At 48.6% G+C, this 16,099-nt stretch overlaps 1 protein-coding gene across 2 annotated transcripts in view; it reads right to left on the bottom strand.

Annotated features, from left to right (window-relative positions):
• FNDC1 (fibronectin type III domain containing 1) overlaps positions 1-16,099 on the bottom strand; it is a 112,208-nt gene that overhangs the window by 52,548 nt on the left and 43,561 nt on the right. For both annotated transcript variants that reach the window (XM_061428448.1, XM_061428449.1), the window contains 3 exons: positions 7,768-7,974; positions 1,605-1,703; positions 17-134 (listed from right to left, as the gene is read on the bottom strand). In XM_061428448.1, the coding sequence (XP_061284432.1) occupies positions 17-134; positions 1,605-1,703; positions 7,768-7,974 (424 nt within the window). The remainder of the gene's footprint in view (positions 1-16; positions 135-1,604; positions 1,704-7,767; positions 7,975-16,099) is intronic.

Raw genomic sequence — 16,099 nt, 5'->3', positions numbered from 1 at the left:
AAAGAAGGAAAAGTACCTTGATGCAACAACTTTCTTCTGTTTTTCCAAAACAGGATCCACCCAGGCTACCAGCACAGACTGGGACGACATAACCCGGACATTGATGTCTTCAGGTACGTCCAGTTCATCCTCTTCTGCAACGACAATGGGGTGTGTGGAAAGGCTGTCCCTACAATAGGCTCTGCCCTGAATCCCACTGGCCCCCAGAGCCTAGATTTTAAATTGTTTATGCTTGATTTAGATAAAATAAAATGAATAGGAAGTCAAGCAATTATTTGATTGGTCAACACAGAAAACCAAAAATCTCCATTCTTTCTCTTCTTAAACACATTCTAAGCTGCCTAACCCAATCCACATAAGGACAGTCGTGCAAAAGGAGATGCTTTGCCTTGGTCAGAGATAGTCCAAGTCACTCAGAGCTTTCTCAGTACACACTCTGAGTTTCTGGGAAATAATACTGTTTTTACAGGAAGCAAAAGTTTGGGGAAGAAAAGTTCAATTCAGAGCATTTCCTAGGTGATTATGGCATGAAATAAGAATTCTAGCTCAACAATTGCACAAATCACATTGAGTTTGGTGTCCTCGCAATTTAGAATATATGATTCCAAAGCAGATTAAATGTTATATTCAGATAGAAAAGAGAATTCAGTTTGACAGTTTCCAGTGGACTACAGTAAAGTCATAAAGTTTATGTGGGGTCTGTAACACTGAGACTCACAAGATGTCTTCAGTTTTGCTTTTCTTAGTCTCTTGGAGTTTTGCAGTTTTTTTCATATGTTTTATCTTTTCAACTTTCATAGATCATGTTTCCAAAGGTTGTGGCTTTTACTACAAGTAGGGGAAGCTAACTACCTAGCCTTTAGGAAAGTGATACAGGGACTTCTTCTAGAGCAGCAATTAAAGAATTTTTTTAAAGTGAAACATCATACATATGTAACTTTTGTTATACAATGTACAATTACAGTAACTATCAATATAAGAGTATACCATAGAAATGTATTATTTAAATAAATTGTGAATTCACAAATATCATTATGTCATAGGTTGCCTCTTTAAGGCACGTGAACCAGAAAAGGTATATGTAATTTGTTACTATATGACTGACATAAAAAACATCTATGAACAGATGTGGAAATAACCATCCCTAAGTAAGTGACCAATGATCAGGCTATCAGCAAGCCAGTTTTACATTTTCCCTCACTCTTCTCAATGCCATTTTTAGGCAGTTTTAGCTGAAATAAAGTGTGAGGGCATATCTTGTGTGCTGCCCCGTCCACACCTACCCTTCTCTGTATCTTTGTTCCCAGTCTATCACCAAGGGCAATTTATGCGTGGATCAGACCGTGCCTGTAAATGGAATAAATGCTTGGGGCTATCATGACAAATCTGAAGCCATTCAAATATACACAGGGATAGATTGCATCACAGGAACACTCTAGCCTCTGAGTAGAAAAGAAACACTCGTGCCTCCCTATGTGACCAAGTCTGTCCCCGTTTCCCGTTATACCCAATAAAATCCATGTACGTCGTCACCCGGCCAGCATCATTGGAAAACAGCCAAGCCCTAGACCACGGCTTGACCAGATGCGTCCCTGGAGACGTACCTGAAATCTTCCGCTTCGTTAGGGCAGCCCTGTAGACTGGCTGACTCTGCCCCCGGGAGTTCATGGACTGCAGAGAGACCACGTACACCGACTCGGAGGCTGCGGACCAACAAGCAAGGGATGAGGTTCCGCCACTGGTTCTCTGGACAGCACACCCCTGCTTGTCGATGTCTCCCTCCCCTTACCTCCTTCCCTTCTCATCTTATTGGCATTCTAACTTACTCAGGACAACTACAGATGAGACCAAGAACTGTAGGAACTAAACTCAAAAAGAACACAATTTATGTCGGGAAACGTGGAAGTGGTTTTTACGTACAACTCCTGAAAAAGTGGGTTTCTACGGCATCAGCGTCAAAGAAAGATGAACAATGTTTAAAAAAGGAAAAGAATAGTGTATTTTTCCACGTAATTCCCTTGGACTTAAATACTGGAGGTAAATATTTTTTTACCTCCAGAGAGGTCCCTGTTTTTATTTGTCATCAAATAGAGAGGAGAGAGACAAAGAGTAGCAAGTACACCAGGCTCTCAGCCCAAGGGGGATGCTGTGCCCTTTGAACTAAAATCCTCAGAACGGCGTCTCTGAAGATGAGCTAAGAGCAAACAGAGGAGTCTAGACTCATCCTTTACTTCTAGATTGTTCTTTCCATTCACCCCCACTCCCACCTCCCAACTTGTGCATTGGGCCAACTAATATCCAATGTAAACTTGAAAACATTGTTTGGAAATAAACTACAAAAACTAAAACCTACAGTTCTCAAGTACTGTGGAATCACTGAGTCTGAGATCCAGGTAGCACTCTGGCTTTCTTCCAATTTGAACTTTCTTATTTTACAAATGAGGACATAAAACCACAAAAATGGGTTAACTTGCCCAAAGTCACACCCCTAAGAAGGACTCATCAGTTCAGTCGCTCAGTTGTGTCTGACTCTTTGTGACCCCATGAATCGCAGCACACCAGGCCTCCCTGTCCATCACCATCTCCCAGAGTTCACTCAAACTCATGTCCATCGAGTCAGTGATGCCATCCAGCCATCTCATCCTCTGCCATCCCCTTCTCCTCCTGCCCCTAATCCCTCCCAGCATCAGAGTCTTTTCTAATGAGTCAGCTCTTCGCATGAGGTGGCCAAAGTACTGGAGTTTCAGCTTTAGCATTAGTTGGATCTCCTTGCAGTCCAAGGGACTCTCGAGTCTTCTTAAATGCCACAGTTCAAAAGCATCAATTCTTCGGTGCTCAGCTTTCTTCACAGTCCAACTCTCACATCCATACATGACCACTGGAAAAATCATAGCCTTGACTAGACGGACCTTTGTTGGCAAAGTAATGTCTCTGCTTTTCAATATGCTATCTAGGTTGGTCATAACTTTCCTTCCAAGAAGGACTCATAATCTTCCCTAAATCCAAAGTTGCTAATACCCAACTCCAGGTTCTATCATGCTTGTTTCCTATAGCAGCCTTGATCAGTTCAAGAATAAAAATGAGGCCACTTGACATACTACTAATACAGATAATTATATCATCAGGTAATATGTCAGCACATTCATAAGACAGCATGCATGTGTGCTTAGTCAGTTGTGTCCAACTCTTTGTGACCCCATGGACTGCAGTGCACCAGGCTCCTCTGTCCATGGGATTCTCCAGGCAAGAATACTGGAGTGGGTTGCCATCCCCTCCTCCAGGGGATCTTCCTGACCCAGGGAACAAACTGGGGTCTCCTTCATTGCAGGCTGATTTGTTACCATCTGAGCCACCTGGGAAGCCCAATAACGTGTCACTAAAGTCCTGAAGAAAATGTATGATGCTGGTGGCCTGCCTGCAGGAATGGCAAACGCCCATGTGGCGGTGGCAGAACAAACCTGTTGTTTTTACAAGCAGTAAACATAAAAGGAGACCCATGTTCAAAAAAACTCACACAGAGAGCCCTGTTTATGTAAACTTCTATAGACTAATCACATTTCAAGCGAAGGAGTAACACGTGACAAGCTGCACGGTCTCTATGTATCTGTACATACATCAGTTCAGTTCAGTTCAGTTCAGTCGCTCAGTCGTGTCCGACTCTTTGCGACCCCATGGACTGCAGCACACCCGGCCTCCCTGTCCATCACCAACTCCCAGAGTTTACTCAAACTCATGTCATTGAGTCATACATACATACATAGGGCAGATGAAATTCACACTGTGACCAGAGTACAGTATTAGGCTGAGGCTGTCACTTCTTATTCTGTCAGAAAATTCTGAAATGTTATGTTTTACAAAAAGGAAGAACCAAGCTTGTAACACTTGGATTCCCAGAACGTTAAATGTCTCAACATTGGAGTCCCTTCAGATCTGTTAATCTCTTGGCGCTACTGACAAGCACACCAAATGTCCACAAAGAAAATTTTTACTGTTCAATTTCACAATCCAGGAACATGTATAAAGAACTAACTGTGCAAAGCAGTGGCTCACCATTTATCAGGAACCACCAAGAAAAGACCGGTTTCCCACGACGGACTCTCCTGCATGTCTGCAGTATAATTCTCAAAGTTCTTGATTTGCTGAATGCCCAGATTCTTGACTTGCTGTGCTCTCCAGGTCAGTGTGGCCTGAGATGACCTCCAGGGAACAGGCTGCACTGCAGTAAACTATAACACCGGCCCATGTGCGCCGGGTCTAGTCTCTGGTTGGGTTAAGCATTTTATCTCAGTTCCTCACTTAGTCCCGACAAAGCCCCACCAATAAGCCACTCTCATCATCTCCTTTTCATGGATGAGGAGCCAGCTCAGTGGGGTGAGATGACCCCAAGGACATGGCCCAAATGCTAGGCAGGTCTCAGACAAGCCCTGGGCTCTTACTAACATAGGTGAGAAGGGGCAGAGAGCCCAGAGCCCACGGGACACTGACCCTGGGCTGAGAAAGCGCCTGAGAGCTGGGCATGCCTCAGTTCACCACTTTTTCATAGAAATATCATAGAGACCCAGTGGTATAAAAGCACACTTCTTCCTGCACTTCTTTATCATTGAATAGAGTAGAAACAAAATTTCCAAAATGAGCGCAGCATCACCATCCAAGGGACCCTTGGGACCCCAGGTCCCACCCCTGCTCATCAGAGCCACCGACTCCCCTCACTTCCTGACCTCAGTGTGATGTGGCAGAAACTGACTCCCAAAGGTCCATGGAAATGTCCTGAAGGACTCCAAAGGCTCGTTCCTCTTTACTGTCCGGCTCCCACCTCCTCTGGGCTGGCTACCTCCTCCCCCTCCGTATTCCCACCACCCCGCCAGGGGCTCCTCTAAGTACAAGATTCAACACTGGCGGCCCCTCCCGGAGAACAGAGAGCCGCCTGCCCCTGACGCTTCTCTGTCCCCTGTGGCTGCTTTCACAACAGCGAGCTCTATGCACTCTGGGGACCGTCTGCCCCTGTAGGGGACTGTGGGGGGCCGTGCCAGGATGGTGCCTGACTTAGAAGATGCCCAAGGGGACACGTTTGATGAATGACTCCGAGGGCAGGGTTTCTGCTGATGGGACCACAGGCCCACTTTTCTCCAAGTTTCCTTAAGATCTGGCTATTCCCTGCAGTACCACGCTTTCCGTGGCATCTCCATTACCAGTGGAATTAAAATCCTACGCAGGATAAAGTAAGGAGACCAGCATCCTTGAACACAACAGGCCACTCCGACATCCCTGGGAATTCACGTCACCCCATCCTCATGGCCAGGATGAGCTAGTGTCCAGTGACACCTCCTCCTAGGTGATCACGTAGATCTTCACGATGGCAAATGCAGCACTTTTTATTTGGTGAACATTCCAAAACTAGTGGGTGGAGTCCTGAGCTGTCCATTCAGGCTAGGGTTGGGGCCTACCCCTGACCTCAGTGCCAACATTTGCTCAAGTTTAGGAAGCCAAAAAAAAAAAAAAAAATCCTTCTGCTATGCTCAAGTGAGCCAGGGCTTCACTACTAAGGAAACAAAAAGTTAACAGAACCAGTCAGATGAAAAACTCGTCGACACCAAAGGACACTTTAATGTGTGGTGTCTGGGAAAGAACTCCAGGCAGTGAGCAGTCCCCGCTTGCACAGCACTCGCCTGCCGTGTCAGATACGCAAAGGTGGGGACCCGGCTCTCCTGCTGATGCTCTGGATATAACTTGGCCCGACTCCCCGAAACCACCACGTAACCTGCACAGCACAACCACTCAGGGCTAGGGGTAGGCCCCGGAATGGCTGGATGAACGAATGAGGTGTCAAGCCTCTAGCTCTGGGTCTTGCTGCTAATACTGAAGCCAGCCTTCACAAAATATGCACCACTCAGATTTCTCCAGTCTCTCCTGCAATCCCTAGTGGTTTTATGTGGCTTTGGAGCAGACAGATAGGTAGTCTCTACTGGCTGGAAAAAGCCTGGCATCTATTTGGAGGCTTCGGTGCCATGCCCGGCTCATGGCTGCCTGTGCCACCACATGGAGACCCTGTAAAGCCCACAGGATGCCAGGCCAATCCTGCCCTAGGAATGCCCAACTGACTTTTCCAACAGCGGGTGTCTGAGCAGAGCAGTAAGGTAACTTCCGAGGATCTTTCAGAAAGGAAATCCAGCCCGGCCTCCCGCTCAGCGCCTCCAGCAGCTCAAACCTGCCCTGGTCAGTCTCCAGCCCCTTATCGCGTGTGCTGGGAGCTAGGCCATGACTGCATTGTGATGAGACCCCCGTATCCCCCTGGAGTCTCAGCAGGACCCAGTAGAATCATACCCTCTTCCTCGCCTGAGCACTGATTCAGTTAGGAAGGGAGTAAGACTAAGCAGTGGGGGAGGGCACAGTGCCTCTCGCTGGTGCACACCAAGCTGGAGGATTGCGGCAGGTCAGACCAAACCCCAGAGGCAGACAGACCTCATGGCCCCAGCAACCCTGGGCCCTCCACAACTCAGCCACAGAGGAGCAGAACAGACTGTATGCTCTGCAGCCCGGCTTCCCGTACAGGATCCAGAAGGAAGGAGCCCAGCCACATTTGCCCGGTGCCTCCTGCCAAACTCATCATGTAGATAAGGGAGCGTAAAGGAAGGAGGAAAAGCAGCAGTGTTCTAGGGGTGCTGCAGGGTCTCCACCCCCAAGGAATGCCGGGAGCAAGGGCTCATCGCTGCCCCACCTCGGAGCATGGCCCGTGTCCACCCCCAAGGAATGCTGGGAGCAAGGGCTCATCGCTGCCCCACCTCGGAGCATGGCCCGTGTCCACTCTCCAGGCCTGTTGATGAGCAAGGCAAGCAGGCCTCGAACCAGGCAACCAAGCTCACAACCTCTCCTGGCAAATGTTCCTTCAGCCTCCACGGCCGATGCTTCAATGCCTCCTTCATCCAGTGAGAGTTTGCAAAGAGGAAGGAGGGCAGGCTTGGTCCACAGGCTCCATCAGCTGCCACCACACTTCATCTCAATGGGACCCAAGGTCCAGTGCCCCAGGATCTAAGATGAAGCTTAAAAAGCTAAACGATGGGGCTTCCCTGGTGACTTGGTGGTAAAGAATCTGCCTGCCAATGCAGGAGACATGGGTTCGATCCCTGATCTCTGGGAAGATCCCACAGGCCTCAGAGCAACTAAGCCTGAAGGCCACAGCTATTAAGCCTGCGCTCTAGCGTCCACACACAACAACTACTGAAGCCCACACACCCTAGAGCCCGTGCTCCACAACAAGAGGAGACACTGCCATGAGAAGCCCGTGCACTGCAGCTAGAGAGGAGCCCCCGCTCGCCACAGCCAGAAAGGAGCCTCTGCTCGCCACAACTAGAGAAAAGCCTGTGCAGCGATGATGACCCAGCACAACCCAAAATAAACAAGTGAAATTATATTTTTTAAAAAGCTAAATGGTGAAAGCAGAGCCAAGATGGGAAAAGCATTTAGGCTCACCACCACCAACTGCCCCCAACCCCCGGCACATCCAGAAAACCGACCCACATCATGGCATCAGCGCGACCCCAGTCAGGAAGCTGCTGATGGACACTTGTTGGGCGGCCTTGTCCAACCGCTAATGGAAGGTGAAAAGGGCGGAGGCGTGGAGGGAGGGCAGACAGTGAATTTCCGAATAACTGCAACACCTGGAAAATGAACATCACAGCCAAAAGACAACTTTCTGTTCAAAAGAGCTTCAAGATCTAAAAATGATCTCCAAGATGATTAAGACATTAAGGCAATGAACATGAAACTCACCTAGCTTTTTGATTTCGTGCGTTCGCTCATCTCTCGTCAGTGGGACGTAATTCATCTTCCGGCCACTTTCTCCGTAGCCCAGAAGGAAGCCCCGGGATCGGCGTGGACTCTTGGCTCCAGACAGGCGCGGTGCCTTCCACGCCACGGACAGCCGGTCGTCGGAGGAGCGGACTCGGACGCGCAAGGGCTTGTTGGGCACGTCCTTTTCTTAAAGAGGACATGACACAAGACCGTTAAACAGCAAACCCCAGAGCTCCCGACAGAGGAGGGAAAAGCGTGCCCAAAGATGGAGCCACAACAGTCAGCAGCTGGGCTTAAGACATCCACTTTGGGTAACCAGTTCTAGTAGGAACATTCTTCCCCCAAGGGTATCAACAGTTGGTATCCACCCCACACAGGAGGCCGAGAGGTCTCAAGGATTTAAAGTGAAAACATACCATGTGTGAGACTACCAGCCAGAAATCCTGGATGCTTTACAGTGTTCCTTTTCATCTATTTCCTCTTGCCCCCTTAAAGCCAAAAACTATATATCCTCTGGTGAAAGCAAAGGGTCAGCATAAAATATAGCAAACACACTTTCATGCTATTTTTAACTGTCCTCCTGGAAGCTTTTCCTCTATAAGTTTGGGGGAAAATACTGGGCTTTCCTTGTCTTTATGGGGACTCACTAAGAGCTCAATCCTGCTTTCTGGTTTTGATCTTAATTTCTCTGGCGTGTCCAAGTTGTGCCCCTTCAGACAAACCCTGCTGCTATGCCCCACATCTGCTGTTGCCTTCCTGCTAAATTAATCCATTTCCAGCACTCTTACTAAGCTGATAAGTCTCAGGAGTCACTCTCATAGTTAACATTCTCAAAGCAAGGCCAGTATTTAATGTTCGAAGTTTTGCTTTTCCATCAATTAAGAGCTGATAATACGTTTGGGAACAAGGGCTACAGACTACGTGATAACTACACTGCCTGTTTCTGACAGCGGGCCACGTTCTAGCCCTTTCGTGGGATCCAGTGACCCAGTGAGTGTCTCTCTGGCTATGTAAGCCAGGTTTATTTCCCAAGCATCATTCCTCCCCTACGTACATCACCCCCATCACCAATTCTAATTTTATTAGACTGGAAAATTCCCACCTAAGTGAATATTTTAACACTAACTAAAACAAAATAAACAAACAAAAAATGTCATGAGTTGGCGTGAGTTTCAACAGCATAATAATAGCCATTGGAAATGGTTATGCCAAGAAGTCAGTCACCAGACTGTGTCTTTGAACCAAAAGGAATATCCTTTTGTATATTAGCTGCAGCTACCTAATCAGTCACTGGGCGCCCTCATTCCTAAAGGCTGCTAGAAGAATATCATATCATGGTTCAACAAATATTTTCCCCAATACACAAAGCAGTGATTATGGAGATTTTTTTTGTTTTTAATCCCACAGCACAGTCAATGAACTAACTATTTAAAATTTTGTCTTGCACCCTGGTGATGTGAACTCAACTCAGCTTTATTCCAAGTTCAGAGATGGGCTCTCCATTTCAAGAATCTAGCCTCTATAAAAATTAGGGACCACCAAGCAATATGGAAAGGACAAATATGCACATCTCTATAATTGAAAAGAAAATTTGTCTCAAGTGTTTAGTACGAATAGTCCAGTTCATTAACAGTACAGTACTGATTCATGGAATGAGTTCCTACATTAATCCGATGAGTTGATTTTTCTTATGAGTCCCAATGGGGACCTCTTCCTTCATACTCCTAAGAACAGGACGCTCAATGTTTCTAGAAAGATCCAGACTGTCGAATCTCATTAAGCGCTTGCATTATCTGTGGGTGACTGTGGATGTTCTTCATCAGCATGTGTCACTGCTGAACAGACCTTGTCCACTTGTGGGGCTAGGGTAAGAATCGTTTTTTAAAAGCTGGTAGTGAAAATATCTGGTAAAAACGACTCACAAGATGCAAAATCTAGACAAGGGGCGGCATGCTTAGTCTCGATGAAACTTTGGTTTGGTTTTTGAAGTCAGCACATTTTTGGACGACGTGCATCAGAACAAAATAGACAACCAAGTTTAACTTTTCAGGAATAGTGTTTGCATCATTTTCAGCTTTGTGCAAAGTTATGAAACTTGACGTGAGCCATAGGCAGGGGAACAGAGGTCAAGAGAGGAAATTTTAAAGGAAGCAGAAAACTTGGCTTCATTCTCTTTACATCTTCCGAGTCAAGTTGTACTCTGTGTGCCTCCAACACAAACTATCACCACCTACAGCACACTGTTTTATCAGAAGCCCCTCTGATGAGCGAGCCCACAGCCTCTCCCAGGTAAACCCCCTGAGGCTGGCGTTTGGTTCCAGAGTGTCCAGCTTTGGGCAGGCATCAGGGCTTTCTTTTTTTTTTTTTTTAAGAAGTCTATAACATGAAAATGATGTCTGCCTAGAGAACTGACTTATGAACAGGGCAGTGGGGAGGAAGGAGAGGGTAAGATGAATGAAAAGAGTGGCACGGATGCATATACACTACCATATATAAAATAGACAGCCAATGGAAATTTGCTATATGACTCAGGGAACTCAAACTGGGGCTTTGTAACAACTAGAGGGGTGGGAATGGGCGGCAGGTGGGAGAGAGGTTCAAGAGGGAGGGGACATATATACACCTAGGGCTAATTCATGTATGGCACAAATATTGTAAAGTGGCTATCCTTCAATTAAAAATAAATTATTTAAAAATTCTGTCTGCCAATAATACATGGTATTCATTTACTCTTAAGAAAAGCTCATACCTCCTCGAGGGACCCTCGGTGATGCGGACGTGAGAAATGACGCCTGCTCGAGCTGCCACAGGCCATTTGCACTGCTCTTCTTCCCAGCAGGACTGGCAGGCTCCCCTCCACCCCCACGGCGGGCACAGGCTATCTCCTTGGGGCAGTGGCAAATGTGGTGGGTGTCCAGGGTGCTGTCACCAATGTGCCCAGCCTCAGGGTTGCCCTCTCCACTCACTCTTGTCCTAAAGCCCTGAGTGACACAACCACTCTCCCCACCACTGCAGAGAGCCACCCATCTGTCTGGGACTTCTGGGATGATCTCCAGCAACACGGGCAAGTTGACTGAAAACACATGCATGGGTCTAACAAGATTCAGCTAAGCAGTAAATCACTGAGCAGAGATGGCGTCCCGGTTCTGTGGCCCGACCCCCGCCCTGAGACCCGGCCAGCTCATCTACTTCACAGTGGAGCCAGCATCGGTGGAGAGCAAGCCTCGCCTCGGGGCCTTGGGGCTTCCCTGGTGGCTCAGACGGTGAAGTATCCACCGACAGTGAAGGAGACCGGGTTCAATCCCTGGGTCAGGAAGATCCCCTGGAAAAGGGGATCCCACTCCAGTATTCTTACCTGGGGAATTCCATGGACAAAGGCGCCTGGCGGGCTACAGTCCACGGGGTCGCAAAGGGCGACTAACACTTCTTCTTCATTTGGGGAGTGTGGTGGGCCTGTGCTCCAGAACAAATAACCCCTGACACTCAAGAGCAAAATTTCAAACAAACAGAAAGGAGGAAAAAGACCACTGGGATGTCCTGAAGTGCCGGGGTCCCTGAGGAAGAGGAAGGGGGGAGGTTCCAAGAACAAGGGACTCTGTCCCAGACAAAACAGGTTTTGGCCTGAGATCTTGGCCCAGGCCAGGCCCACTAAATCTCAGCCATACTGCCCAGTGGCAGGGACAGCAGCAGCCCCCTCGGACTGCATGGGCTCCCCCCAGCCCCAGGCTCCGGGCTGCGGTCCAACCCTCCACACCAGGGTTCCGAAACAAAGCCAGGCCTGCTGAGCAAGCTTTGGCAACAGGGCTGAGGCCAGCCCTACGACCAATCACACTTCTATTCTACAGAGAACCTCACACTGGGTTACAAGCTCTTACTTGGTTCATTTTAACTGTCCTTCCAACATCTCCCAGGTGAGGAAGTCAGATGTCACAATCCCCACAAGAAGACTGAGGATCGGGAGGTGAAGTACCTGACCCACGGCCGCATGGCTAAGTGCCAAGCAGCAGGCTGAATGCAGCCACCCTGATGCCAGCCTCCCCGCTTGTCCACCGAGCCCCGTCCGCTCATGCCATCCCAGCAGCCACCCAACCTCTTCTGCTAATAAACATGAAACATGGGTTCTAAGCTGGACAGGCCCCCTTCCAAATGTGAGCATACTGCCTTGCACAGTAGGCCTCACATTTGCAGGTATGTGTTTTGGTTTTTTTAAAAAAACTCCTTGGATAGCAAGGAGATCCAACCAGTCCATCCTAAAGGAAATAACCCTGAACTGGAGGGATTGATGCTGAGGCTGAAGCTCTAATACTCTGGCCACCTGATGCAAAGAGCTGACTCGTTGGAAAAGACCCTGATGCTGGGAAAGACTGAAGGCAGGAGGAGAAGGGGACGACAGAGGATGAGATGGTTGGATGGCATCACTGACTCAAGGACATGATTTTGAGCAAGTTCTGGGAGATGGTGAAGGGCAGGGGAGCCTAGCATGCTACAGTCCATGGGGTCATAAAGAGTTGAACACAACATAGCAGCTGAACAACAATAACAGTTTTGAGTTGGGGTATAGCCGGTGAACAATGTTGGGATAGTTTCAGGTGAACAGAGAAGGGATCCAGCCAGCATGTATACATTTTTTTCAGTGGATCAGACAGTATAACTAAGGAGCCAGAGAAGCTTCTCAGGTTGTCCTTAGCAACCAGAGAAGGCCACCGACTCTAGAAACCAGAGTGAAGTGACAATGTCATTCCGCTGTACTCAGCCCTAAAGCCAACCCCAATTTTTTCAAGTACTTTGAAAAGTTCCTTTCTTTAATGCTCTGGATGAAACACACTGTCAATTAGCTTTTATAGATCTTTTCTAGATTGTCTGGGAGCCTTCTTTTAAGCTGATGTACACATGAAGAAAATCTGTTCCTGTGGTTCAAGTTCACTCGCAGTGAGATTTCCTAAGTGTTTTCTCTAAGCTGTGTGTGATAGCCCCACAGAAGCCTTCGGAAAATTTTCTAATAAATCCCTGTAAGCCTTTTCTCTTGAAAACAGGAAGTCACCATTGCCAAGAGGAATGATGTTCACATCCACCCGTGCTAAGTCTATTTTGAACCTGGCAGGACACACTCCCTCCGTTGCTCTGGAGACCATTCAACCAGGTAGATGTTGCTCAGAATGAATTGATCTCAGAAGAACTACAGCGATTAATCACACACCGTCCACTAAGCACATCAGTGAGGTGAAACAATTCCCATGTAAACTACAACCAACATCTGAAAGCCAGGCAGAATTAGAACATCTCCCCTGATGAGTACTGCCAGCTATGCAAATTGGCAAGTATTCTGAAATCATAGGGAGTCAAAAAAAATCTGTTCTTTTCACACACAAAAAAAATCCAAAATTCAACATGATGCTTTCTTTGCCCATTTACAATTCAGCGCTATTAAACGCGTAGCTTCTGAATTGGGCTTCCATGGGCTCGAAAGCCAGGGTCTGAATCTGAGTCCACGTCTCACTACCTTTCAAACTTCAGCTTCCTCCTTGGTCAAGCAGTGTCTCTGTTACTGGGTTTTGTAATTCACACTGTCCTGACATCTATCAAGGACACATTAAGTGCTCATTGTGTTTGTGATCGGTCGTGATAAAAATCCTCTTTTATCAGATTCATGGTGGGCAGCCGGCTCCTTTCAGAAGGTGAGCTGTGGTTGCATCAGAGTTTTCTGTGCACACTAAAAAAAAAAAAAAAAAAAATGTGTTTCAAAGAACCTGATAAAGAATCCACCTGCAATGAGGGAGACTTGGGTTCAATCCCTGGGTTGGGAAGATCCCCTGGAGAAGGGAAAGGCTACCCACTCCAGTATTCTGGCCTGGAGAATTCCATGGACTGTATAGTCCACGGGGTCGCAAAGAGTCGGACACGACTGAGTGACTTTCACCTTCAGAACCAGACGGTTGCAAAAGAAGTGGACTTCTTGCCAAAGACTCTACACTGAAAGCCTTCTCATATACGAGGCTGTCGACACCCAGCTGGCTTTGTTTGCACCGTAAGCGAAAGCACCATTCCTCGTCCTTGTTAGCATCTCACAGTCACACCACTCTAAGCCGGCCCCTCCTCTTCATTGGAATGAAAGTCCATGGCCCCGCCTGTCTGATGACCACTTTCCCTGGCCCGGTCTCAACTAGCAGGACATTCTTGTTTCCAGGAGAACGTGAGGGATCCCTCAGTCTAGAGCTTCAGAGAGCAAGTGGTTTGTCCCCCTGACCCACCTGACACCCACTGCACTGGCCTCCAAGCTTCACGCAGACAGGGCAGTAAGAGCCGCCCTTCCCCTCGCCCAGCCTCGGCCCCAGGCGGCCTCCCCACCCTTCCCAGGCATCAGACCTCAAGGCCACCAGGGACACTGGTCTGAGGGCGGGAATCCACCCACGAGGCTGGACCACAGTCCTCACACTGCACTGTGCATCAGAACACCTTGGCGGTGGGTGGGAGGGGACTTGTGGAAGCACATCCCCTCCCACCTGTATCCAGGACAGGTGAGATTCGGGAGCTTCTGTGCACTTGCGATGAAAGAGCCTGATTAGGAAGAGGTGAGGGGGCGTGGCGGGGAGGGAAGGTGCACTTCGGGGTGGGGAGGGGGAATGACACCAGCTGTCTCAACCAGAGGAACCAGACACATGCCTGCTGCCCCTATGCTGAGTCTGGGTGCCCTCCCCGCCGATGCTGGCCAAGGCCAGAGTACGGGCAGGTTGGCAACACCTGACAGCCTTGGTCTGTCATGGGCTCCTTCTTCCCAGGTGAATTCCCACACTCAGTCCCGCTGCAACAGTCCCCCTGCAAAGGCTCCCAGAGCTCTTCTCCCCAACAACCAGATGTGCAACACTTACTCTAAAGTCTCCCGTTAATGCCCCAGTCTCGTCTCCAATCAAAGCCCTCTGTACATTTAACGATGCACTGAACTGCAGTTTATTTGGACAAGCCCAGCTATTTAACAAGAGAGTGTTAGACACTCAGTCATGTCCGACTCTTTGCGACCCCATGGACTATAGCCCACCAGCCTCCTCTGCCCACCAGATTCTCCAGGCAAGAATGCTGGACTGAGTTGCCATTCCCTTCTCCAGGGGATCTTCCCGACCCAAGGATCGAATGTGTGTCTCTCTCATTGCAGGCAGATTCTTTACCATCTGAGCCATCAGGGAAGCCCAAGAAGGGGAAAGGAAATCTCATGCCTTCACTTCAGAACAGTATCTGTCAGAGCATCACCAAGCTTCATCATCGACTGGATCCCTGCCAGGTAAGGCAGTGGACAAGCATCCTCATGATAACCCAATAAACACCCCATTTACGGACAACGGAAGTGAGGCTCCAAGAGAGTAAGGGAGAATCTCCAAGCCAGACAGCATCAGGCACCCAGCTGGCATTGGAACCCAGGGCTTTTGGGGCTGCATCCCTGGTTCTCTCCACCCCTATTTAGAAGCTCACAGTGGTTGCAGAGTTGGTGTCACCCGCAGCCACACTGTGGCATACACACAGTGCCCGTCTGGGAGAGTGTCCCCCTGGGAGCCCCTCTGGGGAAGGACTGCTCTGCGGAGCCAGGCATCACCGTCTATCTAGGACTGCCATGTCATGAGCATCCGTGCATTCAGAAGATGCTGGCTAAGTTCCCAAGGGCCTGGCTGCCCTCCAGGGAACGTGGGTCCATTCGTCCCATCAGAAGCCATTCATCACACTGTTCCCCTTACATTTACCCATGTTTCAGTCTCCCAGGGTCTGGCTGCCTGCTGGGGAAGCAGAGTGGACACCAAGGGGAGAATTAGACTGACAGGCACGAATCTCAGCATCCTTCAGAGACACTGGCACAGCGCCCCTAAGCCATCAACCGGAGTCGGTCCATTCCTGCTGCTTTTTCAGGGATTGGGAGAAAAGAGAAGTTCTTGAAAGAAAAACAAAGAACCTTGATCGCCCCCAAGTAAATCAGTGCCAATTACTAATGATAGTAATGTTAGGGCTGTGGAAGCCCTTTATGAAGCGTGTAAAGCTAACTTTCAAAGCAAACAAACCTCAGAGCCACCAGTTTAAGATTTCTACCTCCCCCTGCCCAGTTCTTCACGGATTCCTCTTCCCTGCTTCCTAGGGTCATGCGGGGACATCCTGGCTGTCACCAGATGAGGAAGCTACAGGGAACCCAGGGACAGTGTAGTCAGAGGCCAACCCCACAGGCTGGCACAAGGCCACCAGCATCTGAGCCACAAACGTGGTCCTCAAAACTCCATCAGGACCATCTCAGAAACAAAGCTGATGCTCCAGCCGCCCTGGGACCACTCCACTCCAA

Source organism: Bos javanicus, chromosome 9, assembly GCF_032452875.1.
Source record: "Bos javanicus breed banteng chromosome 9, ARS-OSU_banteng_1.0, whole genome shotgun sequence".
Taxonomy (NCBI): Eukaryota; Metazoa; Chordata; class Mammalia; order Artiodactyla; family Bovidae; genus Bos; species Bos javanicus.
The sequence above is the reverse complement of the archived record's forward strand: the minus strand, read 5'-3'. Positions and strand labels throughout refer to the sequence as shown.